At 41.1% G+C, this 20837-nt stretch overlaps 1 protein-coding gene across 1 annotated transcript in view; it reads left to right on the top strand.

The window, feature by feature from the left end:
* The window catches only part of LOC139755088 (phospholipase DDHD1-like), a 68623-nt gene that overhangs the window by 29984 nt on the left and 17802 nt on the right, over window positions 1-20837 (top strand). Inside the window, exons 8-10 of the mRNA XM_071673197.1 lie at window positions 1074-1225; window positions 7104-7321; window positions 17108-17215. Of these exons, the coding sequence (XP_071529298.1) occupies window positions 1074-1225; window positions 7104-7321; window positions 17108-17215 (478 nt within the window). The remainder of the gene's footprint in view (window positions 1-1073; window positions 1226-7103; window positions 7322-17107; window positions 17216-20837) is intronic.

The following is a 20837-nucleotide window of genomic DNA, read 5'->3' as shown; positions in this document are numbered from 1 at the left end:
TATATTAATGGAAAGACAAATATATATATACACATGGGTCAAACTTGTACCTTAGGAGGAGTGTCTGGCCGCCATGGCCACACTGACATTGAAAGACACAGGCATCAGTTTCCAGTGTTTTTCCTTGCCCTATTCTCGATTTGGTGGGAGAAACATGGAATTTGATATACTGGGGCCCTGGTGGTGTGACATACGTATCTATGGAAACACAAATGTATATACACCAGGGTTTGAATCTGACCTGTGGTGCATACACATTTGTCTTTCCATTGATACATTTGTCGCTTACTCCTCCCAGGATACATATCTGACTTCTGGTGTGTAGGCATTTGTCTTTCCATCAATATGTTTGTCACACCTTTGGGACTGTGATACAATAAAGACTATGTCATGCCCAACGAGTTGAGGTTGGTGCTTAGGAAAATCTTGGAAAACTAGTGCCTTCATCTTATAACCTTCATTTGGCTGTGGTGGCCAGATGCTCCTCCCAGGATTTCATTTTAACCTGTGTTGTATATACTTCCCGGGTCATCTTATATCCTACAGACTGCATACTCACCCCTCTCTCCAAGACTCACATTTACCTCCTTCCACACCCTGTCCATTAAGAAATTAAACAGCCTTTGTGACATCACACACTCTTGCTGCAGATTGACTTAGAACCACTCACTCTCCTTTCTTCCTACTTATACACATGCGTTACACCCTTGATAAAGTCTTCTCACTGTCTTGAATGCGAGGATTTAGTTGTTGTTTATAGATGGAGAAACTAATATGATACTGTGTGTATTACTATTCATTTAGGAGGACCTTTCCAGTGTGAAGGGATGACATTTTTGGTATTTCATTAGCTTAAGTGACAGTCTCTGCATAGGGTATAGCAAATAACACCCTGTCAACTTAGAGTAGTATTGTGATTGACCTCTAGGTTTACTAGTTTGTGAATACTGACCATTTTCCACTCACTAAGTTCCTGTAGATTGATCATCATGTTATTTTAGCTATGAAACTGAATGCAGAATAATTTCTCTGTTTTAACTGTTGTGTAGATTAAATACTGTTAATCATTCCAGATAGAAAATTTCTTCTGCTTGGGTTCCCCGCTGGCAGTGTTCCTGGCTTTGCGCACAAAGCACTCCCAGGTAGAAGCCCCAGACATCATCCCACAGAAACTATGCAAGCGTCTCCTCAACATCTTTCACCCAGCTGATCCAGTAGCATATAGGTGACCACTACAGTCTCTTCTGTCCTCTCACCTGTCATCTTACTACCTTTTGTTGTTCTGGTTCCACCACTGTAATCATTCCCACCCCAGTTGTGCTGCATCCTCCACTGTTGTCTTTACCACCCAGGTTATGGTGCATCCTCCACAGTTTCTTTACCACCCTAGTTGTCCTGCATCTTCTACTGTCTTAACCACCATATTAGTGCTGCATCTTCACGTCTTTACCACCCAAGTTGTCCTAAATCTTCCAATGCTGTCTCAACTACCTTAGTAGTGCTGCATCCTCACTGTTGTGTTCGTCAGTCAAGTAGTGCTGCATTCCTACTGGTGTCTTTACTTCCATACACTGTTGTTACCACCCCAATTATGGTGCATCTTCCTCTGTCATCCTACTACCTGAATTGTGCTACAACCTCCACTGTTGTCTTTTCCAGCCCAGCTGTGCTGCATTCTCATCTCTTATTTTACTGCCTCTATTGTGCTGCATTCCCCATTGTTGTCTTTACCACCTTAGTTATGCTGTATCCTCCACTGTTAAGTTTTATGACCAAAGTTGTGTCGTTCCCTCCAGTGCTGTTTTATGACACCTGTTGGCTCACTTCATTTTTGTTTTGCTGCTTTCATTTTTCTACTTTTGCTCCTGTGCTGCTTCCTTCACTGCTGTTTTAATATCTGTATTTTTACAACCTTTTGTTTTGCTGCCTCCACCATTGTTGTTTTAACTACAACTGTGTTCACTGTTGTTTTGTCTCCATCCTGTTTTGCTGCCTCCTCTACTGTATTCTTTACCATCACAGCTTTGTTTTTATCTGTTTACTTGCCCCTGATGCCCATTCCCTCTGGGAACTTCCTCAAAGGGGTGCTCACAGTGAAAGAGTCTCCATAACTGGGTGAACTCTAGTGGCACTTCTTAACCTTTATTACCACACCCTTAATAAGCCAGTAGCCAAGGGCAACTCGAGGGCAGTGTTTCCATGGGGCTCTACCTAATGTTTGTACTGTCTCTTTCAACCTGTTGTGTCTACTTAATGTTCCTAATGTACCAACTTTTTACTTCTGTCTAACACTTATGCCTAATGTTTCTAGCTAATTCTCCAGCCTAATGTTTCTACCTACTGCTTCTGTTTATTGCTCCTACCATTTTACCAAAAGGCAGTGCCAGCACTTAGCTCTCATTGAAGGAAAATCTTGAGTAACAAAGAGTGAGTTGTGAGAGTTAGATGTTGTCATGTGTGACAAGGAGAGAGTTTGTTTGTGGACAGAATGCCAGTAGTCCACGTGTGGGTGAGGCAGAAAGAAAAGACATCTACTTGGATTAGATGAGTGCAACTTAACAACCACTGAAATGTTGGCTTTCTATGCAGCTCCTGATACCCTGGTGGGTGGTACTGATGTTTCCTCTTACATTCTTTCTTTACAGCCATCTTTTGTTTTGCTGGCTTTTCTTTATGTTTTACAACAGCCTGTTTTGTTGCCTTTGTCTTTCCCTACCTCCTCTGTGACTTTGTGTGCACTGTTGACTTTACCTTTGTGTGCCATGTCCTCCAGTAAGTTACTAACACTTTGTGAGATAATTACAAAGTTTTATTGTGAAAACTTGGTTTTAGTAATACTCTGGAGAAGATAGGAGAATGTGGTTCAGTGACAGTGGCCTTACAAAGATCTTAACCCAGTAGATTTATAACACTCCTTTTATTTTTACATGTTATTGACATATTTTTACATACAACATAGATTATGAGGTGAAGAATGAAAGGGAGATTCAATTTTTTTAAAGTGAAGAAAGATTATTTTGGAGTTAAATCTGTGATGTGTGAGCGATTTCATTGTATAAAAGGTATTTCGAGAATGGTGACTTTATCATGTTGAAGAGCTGCAGTTTGTGGTGGCATTTCTTATCAGCTGCATGTTGCTGGTGGGAGTGATTAATTTGACAAAGTAAGGAAATCAGTGTGTGAGAGGAGCATCACTGGAAGTATATACATGTATAGATATATATTGGAACCTCAGTGTTTGGAGGATCCTCTTCAGTAGGTAACTAATTATTTGATAAGAGTTATATAGGGTTTAGTTGCAGATAAAACTGTTAAGAGAAATTGTCCTGAACAGTTGAAAATTGGTTTTTATAATAAGCAGTCAGTTAGTTAATCATGGCTTGTCAGACTTAATCATCTGACCAAAATCAGAACTCACATGTGATAAATTGAATTAACAGGAATTTAGAAATCTGAGCATAAAAAAGTCCTTATCCGGCAATAGGGGGAACCGTTGGTGTTACCATCCTGGCAGCCCTTCAGCAGTCGATGAGATGAACTCCCTCTGCAAGGAGGGGTCTCTTGCAGAGTGCTAAAGGTTGGCACTCCACCCGTCCCATCTTGAAACATGGCCAAGGATTCCAACGTGTGTGAGTCATGGGGTGCACCAAACCCAAAGGCAAAATGAAAGTGAGACTACTGTTGGCTGTGACTTCTTGCCTGTCCTTGGTTGACTACTGCCAGCTAGGGCCAATCTTCAACTGTCTGCTGCCAGCCCTCTCCTGCAGCCACAAGTGGGGTTTATTTGAAGTTGAATTGATAGAAATCCACCCATGAGATAAGTTCACAAATAATGTTTTTATGCAGTAACTGATTTATCACAATTAAGGCTATCTTGGGTTAGAAGAATACATTAACAGAAAAAGAATGGAGAAAATAATCAAGTATTTGCAAGTATTTTTAGACCTGATTTTCAAAGGTAGGGCAGAAGGGCAAGAGATGGAAGAGAATTTCATAGCATTGCTGGTCAAGGAAAGAAAGAGATATCATAATGATTAGTCCTTCCATGGCCAGTCTCCACATGGAAACTATGAGAAGCAGCAGCAGGTGTATGCTGCTTGTCCAAGCCATGGTGGTGGGGATATTTGGACATTTATAAGATTGGTGGCCAGTTTAGCACTTGTAGAACAGGGAGAGGGCAGCAGCATTAAGGCAAATAGAAAGAAAAATTTCAGAGAGGTGATATCTGGAGCATTAATGAGAAGGAAGGCTTCTTTTTCTGCTACAGTGCCACAAACACAGAATCACAATGGAATACCAGCTGATGGAGTAAGAACAAACATAGAGATAATCAAGGGGATCCTATACTTTCTTATTCCTCTCGACATCATAGGCCTTAGGTCTGGGGGACTTCAAATCAAGCATCGTATTTGCTTCTGATGTACTCTGCACACTTCTCAGCCCAAAGTACAAGTTTGTTTAGACATCAGAACACAGGCATCCTTCCAGATTGTAAAGCAGGCTCTTTACCAAATGACTACAGTGTTTACCCTCTGTGATCCTGAGTTACTGACAATGCTGCAGACCAACACTTCCTGCAGTCTGGTGAGAAGTGGATGCTGATCTAGTTTGGCTCCCATTTTGTGAGTGATGAAGAAATATGATATGCCATCCTAGAACTACATATAGCTGCAGCAATGAGAGCACTGTTGAAATGTGTACTTGACACTATGGAGAACCCACACCTGCAGTATCTGATGGGAAAACAGCACAGTTTACCTACAAGGTTATTATGGCGTAAGAGTAAAGATCATGCCATTCCTGACATGCTCTCCTGCACACCAGTTAATGACCCTTTGTTAGCTGACCTGGGAGCCAAAAATAATGTTACCCACTACATCTGTAGGTGTGTTGACCCAAGTATTGAAACATCAATGATTTATTTAAGGTTGCTGCTGTTGATACCTATTGCCAGTTCTATGATACAGTTACTTTGGGATTCCTCATGGTCAGGAAGAAGGTAGCTCCAGCTCAGCAAGACTTATTGAAAATTAGGGACAGTCTTTTTATAGATGAGTGACTAGTACTACATGATGCTTAGACTTTCATCTCTGCTGCAGTCCACTGCATTGTCCTTTCCCAACTCCATGATTCCCACAGTGATTGTAGAAGCTACCAAGTGCAGAGCCTGCCAAACAGTATGGTAGCCTGGCATCACAAATGGCATTGTGAACATCTTGCAGACATGCAATGCATGCCAAAGCCTCCTTCCATTCCAGATCTGCCCTCAGGGGGTGGGATGTCAGTCTTGACACACTCAGCACCACATTACCCACAGTCAAATGAGCTTGCTGAAGCTTAGACATGTAAAATGCTTTTTTATGAAAACTGTAACTACTGGTAACTTTGATGAACACTTTGAATGTGGTCTTATTGAGATCTTTATCATGTCCCATCCAGATGGCAGGTCCAGCAAGTTCACATACCAGATTCTACTTGGCTCCCCTGTATGGACAGCAATGCCAGAACACATACTTTCATATGTTCATGAGTGGTAGGATATGGCTGATGAGTGTGTGATGCTTGCTAGCTCACCCTCAATCAGAGGACTGAGTAGTACTATAACTGTTCTGCTCGCTCTGTTCCTTCCCTTAAAGTTGATGCTGCTGTGCATATCTAGGACCATGCCTTGAAGCCCTGGAACATGGTCAGGACAATGGTTGATGTTTGTTGCAACCACAACTATCACATGAGGTTGCCTAGTGGGCATTTGTGCTAGCATATTTAGCATATTCGCTGTTTCGTATGACCACACCATGCTGCAGCCTCTGACACTACAGAACTCATAGACATCCTCAAAGTGTCACCACCGTCACAGACAACAGAGTAGGCAAAGCAGATGCCCTGGCCACTTGGACCTGTAGTCCTCACCATGTGCATCTGACCTCTTGGGAGGGGAGATTTTATATCATTATACTTTGTATTGTATATTTGTTATGCATACTATGTATCCATAAAGGCTTATATGAAAATCTTGCAAAAGCCCTATTGGTGGTTGGAAAGAAGGGAATGGGATGATAAGTACTTGAGAATGTAAGATTTAAGGAGAATTTCAGACTTGAGAGACAACAGAAGTGAGATGATTGAGCCTGTAGTTCGAAGTGCGTGTACAGTTTTTTTTATGAAGGATGGGCTGCATTAAGGCATGCTTCCAAGAGGAAGATAAAGTGTGTTTTAGATAAAGATGAAATGAAAGGGCAAGGATCAGAGCTAGCTTTGGCATACTCCAATAGAACATGAAATGTATGCTAGCTTGGACAAATGCTTTTCTCATTTGGTGGCAGAGAGGGCTTAGATGACTTGTGTGAAGGCAACGCAGGAGTTGGTATACTTCGATAGGAGGAAATGGGGGAGATAGAGATTATGAATCGTCCAAAGGTGAATTGGAGTAAAATACAAGGTACCAAGAAAGTGGACTTATCGCTTGGAGAATTAGCTATAGTTTGATCAGGTTGGAAGAGGGGAGGAATGATTGAAATTCAGAGGTTATTATAGATGTCTTTTTTTTTTAGGGACGAGAAAGATCTGTTAGTGGAAGTCAAATCAGCACACTTTTGATGCATTACATAGTGTTTGGCTTTACAAAGCAGAGCTTTGCAGGAACTCCAATCAGAAATGAAAGCAGATTGGGTTTTAGATAAGGGGCGAGCTTCATGACTTGGGTTTCTCTGTCCCTAATGCAGCAAGTACTGGAATAAGAACAGTCAATCATGATATGGGGGAGAGTGATCAGGTAGAAGAAGGGATGGGATTCCATCCTGGCCAGGATATATAGAAAAATTAGGGGCAGGCCTTCCAATTACACATTAATCATCACAGGGAAAGTCAGAAAACATCTGCACATGGATGACTGCTGAGTTTACCCAAAGTGATATAGTACTCATTTAGAGGAGGGGTAGATCATGGACATGCTCAGTTAGAACTATTAGATATAAGACTGTGGTTGGAGAACTGCTTATCTTTGATCATTGATTTTTAAGAAACCAGTGCTGCACCCAAAAGCTCAGCATTCTTTCCTCACTTGAACTGGCAGTCCTGAAGGAGAATTTTTTTCTTTTTCACAGGATTGAACCTTTGCTGTGCCCTGAATATGCCAACATTGCTCCAGTGTTGATCCACTCCTACAGTGCAGCCGAAAAAATACCTTATTGTGAGATGCCACTGGAACCAATAACTGGGTCCCGTGAAAAAGATAAAGAGTACAAAGATGCTGGAGACAAATCCAGAGCAAATTCTGGTAACAACACCCCTGTTTCATCAGCACCCAGTACACCTGTAAAAGGTAAGTAGAAAGCATGAAGGAAACATTCGGAGGTGCAAGTCTGTGTATGAAGCTCTTTATTTTCTAAGATAAACTTTAAAAGGTTAAGGGAGAACATTAGAGCTACATCCCATTTATGGCTGAATGTTATTACTAAATGAATTAAGCAGATACTTAATGAAAACGAGTGAAGAAATATTAAAGATAGCATTAAGGAATGCCTGTAAGACACGAATGAATGTTCCATGCATGGCTGAATGATATTGATAAAAGGGTGATAATGTACCAAAAGCACGATAGCCCATGTTCGAGATGTTGGGAGGGATACTGGATGTAAGAGACATTCCCTCCTCCCCAGTTCCAGCCTGGTAAGGCACTCAATTGTGTGGGTGTTACAAGCATACAAGCAGCACCCATGCAAGGAAGGGATAGCGCTTTTGCTGAAGGAGGTGTGGGAATTTGTAAAAGATCGTAAGGAAGTGAGCCCCTGACTTATGTGGGTAAAATGAAAGTGGATTATGAGAGGTGAGTGATTATTAATGCTTATGCACTTGATAATGAGAAGAATAATGGAGAGAGGTAAGTGTTTTGGGAGCAGCTAGGTGAGTGTGCCAGCAGTTATGATGGAAGAGATCCAGTATTAGTGATCAGTAATTTGAATGTGAAAGTGAGTAATATGACAATTGAGGGTATGATTTGAGGTCATGGGGTACTAACAGCTTGTGGAATTTTGTGCTGAAAAAGACTGTTTTAAAAAGAGAGACATCTAAAAGTATATATGCAGTTGGAGAGATGGCAAGTGGACATTATTGGATTATGAACTAATTGATAAGCATGCAAAAAAGACTCTTGGAAGTGGATGTGATGAAAGGGGCAGCTAGTGGGATGTTTAATCAGGAATGTAAGTGACGGAAGTGCAGTGAGGGTGGCAGGAGGTCAAGGGGAAGATGCAGGGGCTAAAAAAGAGGGCAAATGAGAGTTAGGGTGAGTGAGTATCAGAAAGACCTCAGGGAGAGTGAGAGTGTTTTAGTGTTTTAGAAGGAGGTTAATAGTATGAGATAAACACATGTGGGAACATTGTTGAAGGGGGTAAATGGGGAAGTAGTAACAGGCTCTGATGAGGTTAGAGTAGTGAAGAGATGGTGTGAGTATTATGAAGGACTGTTGAATTAGTTTGATGATAGCATAGCAGATTTAAGGTATTTGGGCTAGGGAGGTATTTGAAGTGAGAGAGTTATGACAAGTGGTTTGATGAAAAAGAAGAGGTGGTGAAAGCCATCCAGAAGATGAAATGTCTTAAGGTGGCTGGACAGAATGGTATTGCAGATTAAAGACTTAAGAAAGGAGATGACTGTGTTGTTGATTGGATATTTAGAATTTTCAATGTGTGTATAGATGAGCTGACAGTGGGGTGACCCAAGGTATGTGAAGCAACTGGGGGCTGTGTTTTGGTGCATTACATATGATGTGTAGAGAATGCATTTGAGGAAATGAGGTCTGTTCCATTCCTGGCATTTCCTTGCTAATGCTGGGGATGGCAAACAAATATGAAAGGTAGTGGAATGTTTTAGATATCAGGGAGTGAACATGGCAGCAATTGGAACCATGTAAGCAGAAGTATCATGAGATGGGGGAGGGAATGAAGGTTCCAAGAGCACCGAAGAATGTGTGGAAAGAGAGAACATTATCTAGAAGGGCAAAAATGGGTATGTTTGAAGGAATAGTAGACCCAGCAGTATGGATGCGAGGCATGGGCTATAGATAAGGCTGTATGGAGAGGGCAGATGTGTTGGAAATGAAGTGTTTGAGGATGATATGTGGTGTAAGGTGGTTTGATTGAGTAATGAAAGGGCAAGAGGAATGTGTAGTTGAGAAAGCAGAAGAGGGTGTATTGAAATGGTTTGGACATATGGAGAGAATGAGTGAGGGAAGGTTGACAAAGAGGGTATGTGTCAAAAGTGGAGGGAACAAGGAGAACAGGGAGATCAAATTGGATATGGAAGAATGGAGTGAAAAAGATTTTGAGTGATCTGGGCCTGAAAATGCAGAGGGGTTAAAATGTGCATGAGATAGAGTGAATTGGTATGTTGTGGTGAACAGTGGGCGATGTGCTGTTAATGGACTGGACCAGGTTATGTGAAGCATCCGGGGTAAACCAAGGAAAAGTCTTTGGGTCCATGTTGTGAATAGGGAGCTGTGGTTTTGGTGCATTACTCTTGACAGTTAGAGAATGGATGCAGCCTTTCTTTCTTTTTTCCTGATGCTACCTCACAAATGTGGGAAACTGTGATCAGATATGAATTTTTTTTCTTAATTGTCCGCCATTTTCCACATTAGCAAGGTAGTGACACGCTTCACATTACAATACACTGATACCACTGTAGCAGCATTAAACATGCATTACAACGTTACACGAATGGAACAGTTGTTCACTCGGAGCAGAATGGCTACATCTCCAAAGAAGTCTTTGTAACTCTTTTAACCCCACACAGATGTAAATCCTGCTCACACCTTCCAGTTACTGTAAATAGACAGTCACACACATGACATTCTCGACCCACACCAGTAAAGACACAGAAGCAACACATATACTAATTGCCCTCAGAATGCAAATTGGCACCAGATTTGGACTAGATAAAGAATCTCTGAACATCCTTTTCAAACAATTATCCACTCCTCTTTGAATGGTGCTTCACCTGCCTGTTCTCACCAGACATACACCCATCAGACACCACATTCCCTGGACAAACACAAGTCACTCTTTCTCACGGACACTCTGGACATCACCCATCACAGCAACAGTACAAGCATCATTTCATCATATCCCAGGACCTTTCATGCCTGTGATACAGATACTATAAAGAAGACACTGCATACTTGCTAATGAGGTTCCTTGCTTTTTTTGCATGTAGACACACACACATTACAATACTTTATGACATGTGGTCCCAACCGGTGAACATGGCCAATTTTCTGAGTGCTGCAGGAATCTTGTAAGGATAATTGGGACTTTTGGGGCAAGAAGGTAAGGTAAGCTATATTTTACTTTATTCTTTCTTTCATGCCTGTCCCCCATTTCCTGTGTTAGTGAGGTAGTGCCAAGAACAGATGAAGAAAGGCTGCATTCTTTCACATCCATTCTCTGTTATTTCCATTATACTTGATAGTTAGAGAGGGAAAGTGAGAAAATGAGACCATTTCTTTGTCTCTTCCTGGTGCCACCTTGCTAACATGGGAAATGGCGAACATGTGTGTAAGAAATATATACGTATACAAGCATATATTATTGTTATTATTATTATTATACTTTGTCGCTGTCTCCCGCGTTTGCAAGGTAGCGCAAGGAAACAGACGAAAGAAATGGCCCAACCCACCCCCATACACATGTATATACATACGTCCACACACGCAAATATACATACCTACACAGCTTTCCATGGTTTACCCCAGATGCTTCACATGCCCTGATTCAACCCACTGACAGCACGTCAACCCCGGTATACCACATCGATCCAATTCATTCTATTCCTTGCCCTCCTTTCACCCTCCTGCATGTTCAGGCCCCGATCACACAAAATCTTTTTCACTCCATCTTTCCACCTCCAATTTGGTCTCCCTCTTCTCCTCGTTCCCTCCACCTCCGACACATATATCCTCTTGGTCAATCTTTCCTCACTCATTCTCTCCATGTGCCCAAACCATTTCAAAACATCCTCTTCTGCTCTTTCAACCACGCTCTTTTTATTTCCACAAATCTCTCTTACCCTTACGTTACTTACTCGGATCAAACCACCTCACACCACACATTGTCCTCAAACATCTCATTTCCAGCACATCCATCCTCCTGCGCACAACTCTATCCATAGCCCACGCCTCGCAACCATACAACATTGTTGGAACCACTATTCCTTCAAACATACCCATTTTTGCTTTCCGAGATAATGTTCTCGACTTCCACACATTCTTCAAGGCTCCCAGAATTTTCGCCCCCTCCCCCACCCTATGATCCACTTCCGCTTCCATGGTTCCATCCGCTGCCAGATCCACTCCCAGATATCTAAAACACTTTACTTCCTCCAGTTTTTCTCCATTCAAACTTACCTCCCAATTGACTTGACCCTCAACCCTACTGTACCTAATAACCTTGCTCTTATTCACATTTACTCTTAACTTTCTTCTTTCACACACTTTACCAAACTCAGTCACCAGCTTCTGCAGCTTCTCACATGAATCAGCCACCAGCGCTGTATCATCAGCGAACAGCAACTGACTCACTTCCCAAGCTCTCTCATCCCCAACAGACTTCATACTTGCCCCTCTTTCCAAAACTCTTGCATTCACCTCCCTAACAACCCCATCCATAAACAAATTAAACAACCATGGAGACATCACACACCCCTGCAGCAAACCTACATTCACTGAGAACCAATCACTTTCCTCTCTTCCTACACGTACACATGCCTTACATCCTCGATAAAAACTTTTCACTGCTTCTAACAACTTGCCTCCCACACCATATATTCTTAATACCTTCCACAGAGCATCTCTATCAACTCTATCATATGCCTTCTCCAGATCCATAAATGCTACATACATATATATATTCATATATATACTTATATATATGAATATATATATGAATATATTCATATATATATATGAATGTAAGAAAGTATATTCTAGATTAATATGGGCAAAACTGAAAGTTGATGGAGAGAGATGGGTGATTATTGGTGCATATGCACCTGGGCATGAGAAGAAAGATCATGAGAGGCAAGTGTTTTGGATGAGTGTGTTAGTGGTTTTGATGCACAAGACTGGGTTATAGTGATGGGTGATTTGAATGCAAAGGTGAGTAATGTGGCAGTTGAGGGAATAATTGGTATACATGGGGTGTTCAGTGTTGTAGATGGAAATGGTGAAGAGCTTGTAGATTTATGTGCTGAAAAAGGACTGGTGATTGGGAATACCTGGTTTAAAAAGCGAGATATACATAAGTATACGTATGTAAGTAGGAGAGATGGCTAGAGAGCGTTATTGGATTACGTGTTAATTGACAGGCGTGCGAAAGAGAGACTTTTGGATGTTAATGTGCTGAGAGGTGCAACTGGAGGGATGTCTGATCATTATCTTGTGGATAATGTATGGGTTTGTATGGGTTTTCAGAAAAGAAGAGAGAATGTTGGGGTGAAGAAGGTGGTGAGAGTAAGTGAGCTTGGGTAGGAGACTTGTGTGAGGAAGTACCTGGAGAGACTGAGTACAGAATGGAAAAAGGTGAGAACAAAGGAGGTAAGGGGAGTGGGGGAGGAATGGGATGTATTTAGGGAATCAGTGATGGCTTGCGCAAAAGATGCTTGTGGCATGAGAAGCGTGGGAGGTGGGTTGATTAGAAAGGGTAGTGAGTGGTGGGATGAAGAAGTAAGATTATTAGTGAAAGAGAAGAGAGAGGCATTTGGACGATTTTTGCAGGGAAAAAATGCAAATGAGTGGGAGATGTATTAAAGAAAGAGACAGGAGGTCAAGAGAAAGGTGCGAGAGGTGAAAAAGAGGGCAAATGAGAGTTGGGGTGAAAGAGTATCATTAAATTTTAGGGAGAATAAAAAGATGTTCTGGAAGGAGGTAAATAAAGTGCGTAAGACAAGGGAACAAATGGGAACTTCAGTGAAGGGGGCTAATGGGGAGGTGATAACAAGTAGTGGTGATGTGAGAAGGAGATGGAGTGAATATTTTGAAGGTTTGTTGAATGTGTTTGATGATAGAGTGGCAGATATAGGGTGTTTTGGTCGAGGTGGTGTGCAAAGTGAGAGGGTTAGGGAAAATGATTTGGTAAACAGAGAAGTTATTTAATGTATGTATGACTCATGGTGAGGTGCCTGATGATTGGCGGAATGCGTGCATAGTGCCATTGTACAAAGGCAAAGGGGATAAGAGTGAGTGCTCAAATTACAGAGGTATAAGTTTGTTGAGTATTCCTGGTAAATTATATGGGAGGGTATTGATTGAGAGGGTGAAGGCATGTACAGAGCATCAGATTGGGGAAGAGCAGTGTGGTTTCAGAAGTGGTAGAGGATGTGTGGATCAGGTGTTTGCTTTGAAGAATGTATGTGAGAAATACTTAGAAAAGCAAATGGATTTGTATGTAGCATTTATGGATCTGGAGAAGGCATATGATAGAGTTGATAGAGATGCTCTGTGGAAGGTACTAAGAATATATGGTGTGGGAGGTAAGTTGTTAGAAGCAGTGAAAAGTTTTTATCGAGGATGTAAGGCATGTGTACGTGTAGGAAGAGAGGAAAGTGATTGGTTCTCAGTGAATGTAGGTTTGTGGCAGGGGTGTGTGATGTCTCCATGGTTGCTTAATTTGTTTATGGATGGGGTTGTTAGGGAGGTGAATGCAAGAGTTTTGGAAAGAGGGGCAAGTATGAAGTCTGTTGGGGATGAGAGAGCTTGGGAAGTGAGTCAGTTGTTGTTTGCTGATGATACAGCGCTGGTGGCTGATTCATGTGAGAAACTGCAGAAGCTGGTGACTGAGTTTGGTAAAGTGCGTGAAAGAAGAAAGTTAAGAGTAAATGTGAATAAGAGCAAGGTTATTAGGTACAGTAGGGTTGAGGGTCAAGTCAGTTGGGAGGTAAGTTTGAATGGAGAAAAACTGGAGGAAGTAAAGTGTTTTAGATATCTGGGAGTGGATCTGGCAGCGGATGGAACCATGGAAGCGGAAGTGAATCATAGGGTGGGGGAGGGGTCGAAAATCCTGGGAGCCTTGAAGAATGTGTGGAAGTCTAGAACATTATCTCGTAAAGCAAAAATGGGTATGTTTGAAGGAATAGTGGTTCCAACAATGTTGTATGATTGCGAGGCGTGGGCTATGGATAGAGTTGTGCGCAGGAGGATGGATGTGCTGGAAATGAGATGTTTGAGGACAATATGTGGTGTAAGGTGGTTTGATCGAGTAAGTAATGTAAGGGTAAGAGAGATGTGTGGAAATAGAAAGAGCATGGTTGAGAGAGCAAAAGAGGGTGTTTTAAGATGGTTTGGGCACATGGAGAGAATGAGTGAGGAAAGATTGACCAAGAGGATATATGTGTCAGAGGTGGAGGGAACGAGGAGAAGTGGGACACCAAATTAGAGGTGGAAAGATGAAGTGAAAAAGATTTTGAGTGATCGGGGCCTGAACATGCAGGAGGGTGAAAGGCGGTCAAGGAATACAGTGAATTGGATCGATGTGGTATACCGGGGTCAACGTGCTGTCAATGGAGTGAATCAGGGCATGTGAAGCGTCTGGGGTTAACCATGGAAAGTTCTGTGGGGCCTGGATGTGGAAAGGGAGCTGTGGTTTCGGTGCATTATTACATGACAGCTAGAGACTGAGTGTGAATGAATAGGGCCTTTGTTGTCTTTTCCTAGCGCTACCTCGCACACATGAGGGGGGAGGGGGAAGGTATTCCATGTGTGGCGAGGTGGCGTTGGGAATGAACAAAGGCAGACAGTGTGAATTGTGTACATGTGTATATATGTATGTGTCTGTATATATATTTGTACATTGAGATGTATGGGTATGTATATTTGTGTGTGTGGACGTGTATGTATGGGGGTGGCCATTTCTTTCGTCTGTTTCCTTGCGCTACCTCGCAAATGTGGGAGACAGCGACAAAGCAAAATAAATAGAATATATATATATATATATATATATATATATATATATATATATATATATATATATATATATATATATATATATGTATATATATATGTATATGTATATATATGTATATATATATGTTAATGTGCTGAGAGGTGCAACTGGAGGGATGTCTGATCATTATCTTGTGGAGGCTAAGGTGAAGATCTGTATGTGTTTTCAGAAAAGAAGAGTGAATGTTGGGGTGAAGAGGGTGGTGAGAGTAAGTGAGCTTGAGAAGGAGACCTGTGTGAGGAAGTACCAGGAGAGACTGAGTACAGAATGGAAAAAGGTGAGAACAATGGAAGCAAGGGGAGTGGGGGAGGAATGGGATGTATTTAGGGAATCAGTGATGGATTGCGCAAAAGATGCTTGTGGCATGAGAAGAGTGGGAGGTGGGTTGATTAGAAAGGGTGGTGAGCGGTGGGATGAAGAAGTAAGAGTATTGGTGAAAGAGAAGAGAGAGGCATTTGGACGATTTTTGCAGGGAAAAAATGCAATTGAGTGGGAGATGTATAAAAGAAAGAGACAGGAGGTCAAGAGAAAGGTGCAAGAGGTGAAAAAAAGGGCAAATGAGAGTTGGGGTGAGAGAGTATCATTAAATTTTAGGGAGAATAAAAAGATGTTCTGGAAGGAGGTAAATAAAGTGCGTAAGACAAGGGAGCAAATGGGAACTTCAGTGAAGGGCGCAAATGGGGAGGTGATAACAAGTAGTGGTGATGTGAGAAGGAGATGGAGTGAGTATTTTGAAGGTTTGTTGAATGTGTTTGATGATAGAGTGGCAGATATAGGGTGTTTTGGTCGAGGTGGTGTGCAAAGTGAGAGGGTTAGGGAAAATGATTTGGTAAACAGAGGAGAGGTAGTGAAAGCTTTGCAGAAGATGAAAGCCGGCAAGGCAGCAGGTTTGGATGGTATTGCAGTGGAATTTATTAAAAAAGGGGGTGACTGTATTGTTGACTGGTTGGTAAGGTTATTTAATGTATGTATGACTCATGGTGAGGTGCCTGAGGATTGGCGGAATGCATGCATAGTGCCATTGTACAAAGGCAAAGGGGATAAGAGTGAGTGCTCAAATTACAGAGGTATAAGTTTGTTGAGTATTCCTGGTAAATTATGTGGGAGGGTATTGATTGAGAGGGTGAAGGCATGTACAGAGCATCAGATTGGGGAAGAGCAGTGTGGTTTCAGAAGTGGTAGAGGATGTGTGGATCAGGTGTTTGCTTTGAAGAATGTATGTGAGAAATACTTAGAAAAGCAAATGGATTTGTATGTAGCATTTATGGATCTGGAGAAGGCATATGATAGAGCTGATAGAGATGCTCTGTGGAAGGTATTAAGAATATATGGTGTGGGAGGCAAGTTGTTAGAAACAGTGAAAAGTTTTTATCGAGGATGTAAGGCATGTGTACGTGTAGGAAGAGAGGAAAGTGATTGGTTCTCAGTGAATGTAGGTTTGCGGCAGGGGTGTGTGATGTCTCCATGGTTGTTTAATTTGTTTATGGATGGAGATGTTAGGGAGGTGAATGCAAGAGTTTTGGAAAGAGGGGCAAGTATGAAGTCTGTTGGGGATGAGAGAGCTTGGGAAGTGAGTCAGTTGTTGTTCGCTGATGTTGTATACCGGGGTTGACATGCTGTCAATGGATTGAACCAAGGCATGTGAAGCGTCTGGGGTAAACCATGGAAAGTTTTGTGGGGCCCGTATGTGGAAAGGGAGCTGTGGTTCGGTGCATTATACATGACAGCTATAGACTGAGTGTGAACGAATGTGGCCTTTGTTGTCTTTTCCTAGGCTACCTCGCGCACATGCAGGGGAAGGAGTGTGTCATTTCATGTGTGGCGGGATGGCGGCGGGAATGAATAAGGGCAGACAGTATGAATTATGTACATGTGCATTTATTCATACGTCTGTGTGTATATATATATATGTATACGTTGGGATGTCTAGGTATGTATATGTGCGTGTGTGGACGTGTATGTATATGCATGTGTATGTGGGTGCGTTGGGCCATTCTTTCGTCTGTTTCCTTGCGCTACCTTGCTAACGCGGGAGACTGCGACAAAGTATAATAATAATAATAGTGATAATGATAATAAGTATATATATATATATATAAAGGTGTATGTTTCAGGAGGAGCAAGTTCATGGAGTTTATGGGGCCTGATGAAGGGCAACAAGAAGACTGCTGATACTGGACCCAGCAGCCAGGAATTGACATCAGCTCTTCAGGATGTTAAAAGTAAGTGGCCATCAGGTCTTAGCATTGATAGCCCTCTTGTAAAGGCAGTCCAAATTTTTATATGCGAATGTAATGTTTTACAGTGTTTAATAGCCAGATAACTACTTTATATTATAATGATGTTTTTTTTAATCAGTATATAAAATTGATGCTCTTCAATGTTAATGATCATGTTGGGTTTCCAGGAACACGAATTCTTAAAAGTTTATGCTAGTCTTTTAAGTTCAGGATAAAGAAAAAACAATTGGTAAGATCACAAAAAGCTCAGCAAAAATGATTCTGCAAAAATATCTCATTATTTATAATTTGTTGTAGTCTTCCTTGATTATAAATTGATTATGCACCCGCAGTGCTTCTTTTATGTAGCTGTTGCAGCTTCAGTGGTTCACTTCAGTCAGAAGTAGGGAAAATGAACCCCATTGGAGTGAGAAGTTCTGTGATGAGACTTTACTGGGCTTTTCTGTACTCCACTGATGAATAGACACCCTAATTAAAGGGCATTTTTACTTGCAGTGTAGCCATTTGCAAGTGGAGTCTGGTATCATTCTACCATTCTCTACACCTGTGGAAATAAAACCCAAAGGTATTTTGGTACCATTTAGTATAAAAATTCCCTCATTTAGCAACCACATGGTACCTTAACTCAACCCCTGTTAACATTGGATATGATTTAATCCCTTGAGTGTATAACATACATATCACATCAGCAAATCATATAGTAAGAAAATTTCTTTGTTAGTGAACATTTCTTTCAGTGTGAAAATGAAAATTTTATCGCAGATTGCTATATTGACAATGATAGAAAAACTCCATTATGAAATGAAACTTTCCTTGTTTCAAAGCTATAGCAGATCTTATCATTTTGATACTTTTTTTCTGTCACAAGAGCCTTATATAAACAGGCATTGAAAGACTAGCTGTTATATGTCATTTATACTGTATCCTTCATTACCCAGACAGTCTGAATGCTTGATCCTCTAAAACCTGAACATTTTGGAAACATAGTAGTATCCAGGTTTTGTCAAGATTACAGGAAGTAGAAAAAATAAAAAAGATGCCATTTTAGGTTATGAACATTTTGTCTAAGTAGTATGATCAATTGTGTGTGGTTTTTCTCCCCAAACATGAACCATATAATCAGGGTTTAGGAGGATTTACTTTGGTTTTAGGAGGATCCCTCAGTATGTCTTGCTCTCAACACCTTAGCACACTAACTGTTCAGAATTAAAGGGAATATTGGCTTCCATAGTGTAATGGTTAGCATTGCTATGAAATCATTTACCTTGGCTAGCGATATGCATGAGACATACTACTTGAATTATTATTCAGTATGTCACTGGAGAGTGCTAAAGTCCCAGGGGAAAGGAAAATGGCAAGTGTCATACCTCTATGTAAGAAAGAAGACCAGGAACATGCATTGAACTGCTGAATAGTCTTGCCAATAAGTGTGGTGTGCAAGGTTCTGGAAGACATTTTTAGAAAGCAAGTGGATGACTTTGTATGGATAAGAAAAATCTTAAGTGAGAGACAGCAGGTTTTAGTGAAATGTCTGAAATGTGGTTGATGAAATTCAGCTTTAGCAAATGTATTGAGGATGGGACAAAGTGAAAGATGGCCTCTGTGATTATCATCTAGCAGAAAATAAGCTTCAAGATTTTGTGTACGTTAAGAACTTGGGAGTCACTGTCATCCTAACCTGTCGCATGAGTCCCATGTTAGGAGAATAGTTGAGGAAATATTTGGCAAGGTATTCATATCTTGCATTTAGCTAAACCTGGAATATGTGTTCACTACAGCGAAAAGAAGCAGGAAGAACTCATGAAGGAGGCCCAGATATACGGCAACAAAGATGATACCAGATTTGATAAAGCTAAGTTAGAGGGAAAGGCTAGAGGCTTTAAATATTTCCACTTTGGAAGAAAGAATAGTGAGGGGGTGACCTAGTCACAACTTTCAAGTTTTTGAAAGAGCAGCCTAAGGACATAGTATGAAATTAAGTAAGACTTGTTCAAAATGATCCAAAGAAATACTTTGATAATTTTAGTTGTGAATGAATGGAACAGAATGACTTTGGATATGGTTTATGCAGGCTACATATATAAATATGAAAGGTTGCTTGATAGAAGAAAATGTTCAAGAAATGAGGACCCACAAATGTAAAATTTGCCCTGTGTGTAGTGCAAATAAACAGTTCCATAGTCTTCTTAAAGGAAGACTGCTTGAAAATTCATTGGGTTTAGATAAACCAATAGGGTGGACAGGGACATGGTAGATGCATTGTAATATGGGTAAATGCAAAGTTGTGCACTATGGAGCCAGAATTTATAGATCATGAGTTCAAAATGCTTGGTATACACCTATAAAAGAAGTTAAGAAAGAAAAAGATCTTGGAATGATTATCAGCAATTACCTCAAAAGTAGCAAACAGTGCTTAGCTTCATACAGTAACACCAGTAATGCTGTTAGGTTTCACACTAAGAAATATAAACTGCAAAGCAAAGGATATGATACTCATTCCTTACAATGCCCTGGTTAGACCTCATTTAGAGTATGTCATTCAGTTCTGGTCGCCAAAAATGGTTCAAGAAAAGATAAACTTGAGTGAGTTGAAAGAAGAGCAGCCAAACATACCCCTTCACTCAGAATTAAGCCCTTGAGGAAAGATTCAAAGACAGAATTATTCCTTCAAAAAAGGTACTGACTCTGAGATGACTTGATGAAAATATTCAGAACGCTAAATGACTTTGATAACATATACAGAGGTTGTACCTCTTTCATCTGACAACCTTGAGACCTGGCCATTGCCAGAACACAGAAAATGCCAGAAAACAGAAATTGATGTTTGTAAGATTTTGGAACAAAGATAGACAAGTTATATAGAGTAAGAGTGTAAATGGAGAGAACATGGAGGAAGTGGAGTGTTTTAGATACCTTAGAGTGGATATGGCAGTGAATTGAACCTTAGGAACTGAAGTGAGCCTTAGGTTGGGTGAGGGAGTAAAGGTCTTATAGGTGCATTGAAGAATGCATGAATAAAGAGATTACTGTGTTTTAGGGCAAAGCTGGGTATGTTTGATGGTATAAGAGTCCTGTTGATACTGTATGGATGAGAGACATGGCCTTAAAAGATGTAAAGAAAATGGTGGATATGTTGGAAATGAAATGTTTGAGGACAGTGAGGTGTGAGAAGAGGTTGATTGAATAAGAAATGATAAGGTAAGAGAGAGGTGTGGTAGTAAGAGGAGTATGTATGGAAGAGTTGAAGAGGGAGGGCTGAAATGGTTCAGACAGATGGAGAGGTTAAACATGGCAAGGATGATTTAAAGGATATAAATGTCAGAAGTGGAGGGAACAAGGTAAAAGGAGAAACCAAGGCAGGATGGAGTGGAAGATGCTTATATGGTTTTGGGCCTGAACGTGCAATAAGGTGTGAGGCATGCAAGGGAAAAAGTGGATTGGAGTGATGTGCTATGCAGGGGATGACATACTATTAATGGGCTAAACCAGGCTGTTAGAGGTGGTCAGGGAAACCTTGAAAAGGTCTGTGGGGCCCTAGTTGTGGATGGGGCTGTAGTTTTGGTGCATTATACATGACCCTCAGAAAGTGGATATGAATGAATGA

Source organism: Panulirus ornatus, chromosome 18, assembly GCF_036320965.1.
Source record: "Panulirus ornatus isolate Po-2019 chromosome 18, ASM3632096v1, whole genome shotgun sequence".
In the NCBI taxonomy this organism is placed as follows: domain Eukaryota; kingdom Metazoa; phylum Arthropoda; class Malacostraca; order Decapoda; family Palinuridae; genus Panulirus; species Panulirus ornatus.
Note: the sequence above shows the minus strand (reverse complement) of the source record. Positions and strands in the feature narration are given on the sequence as shown.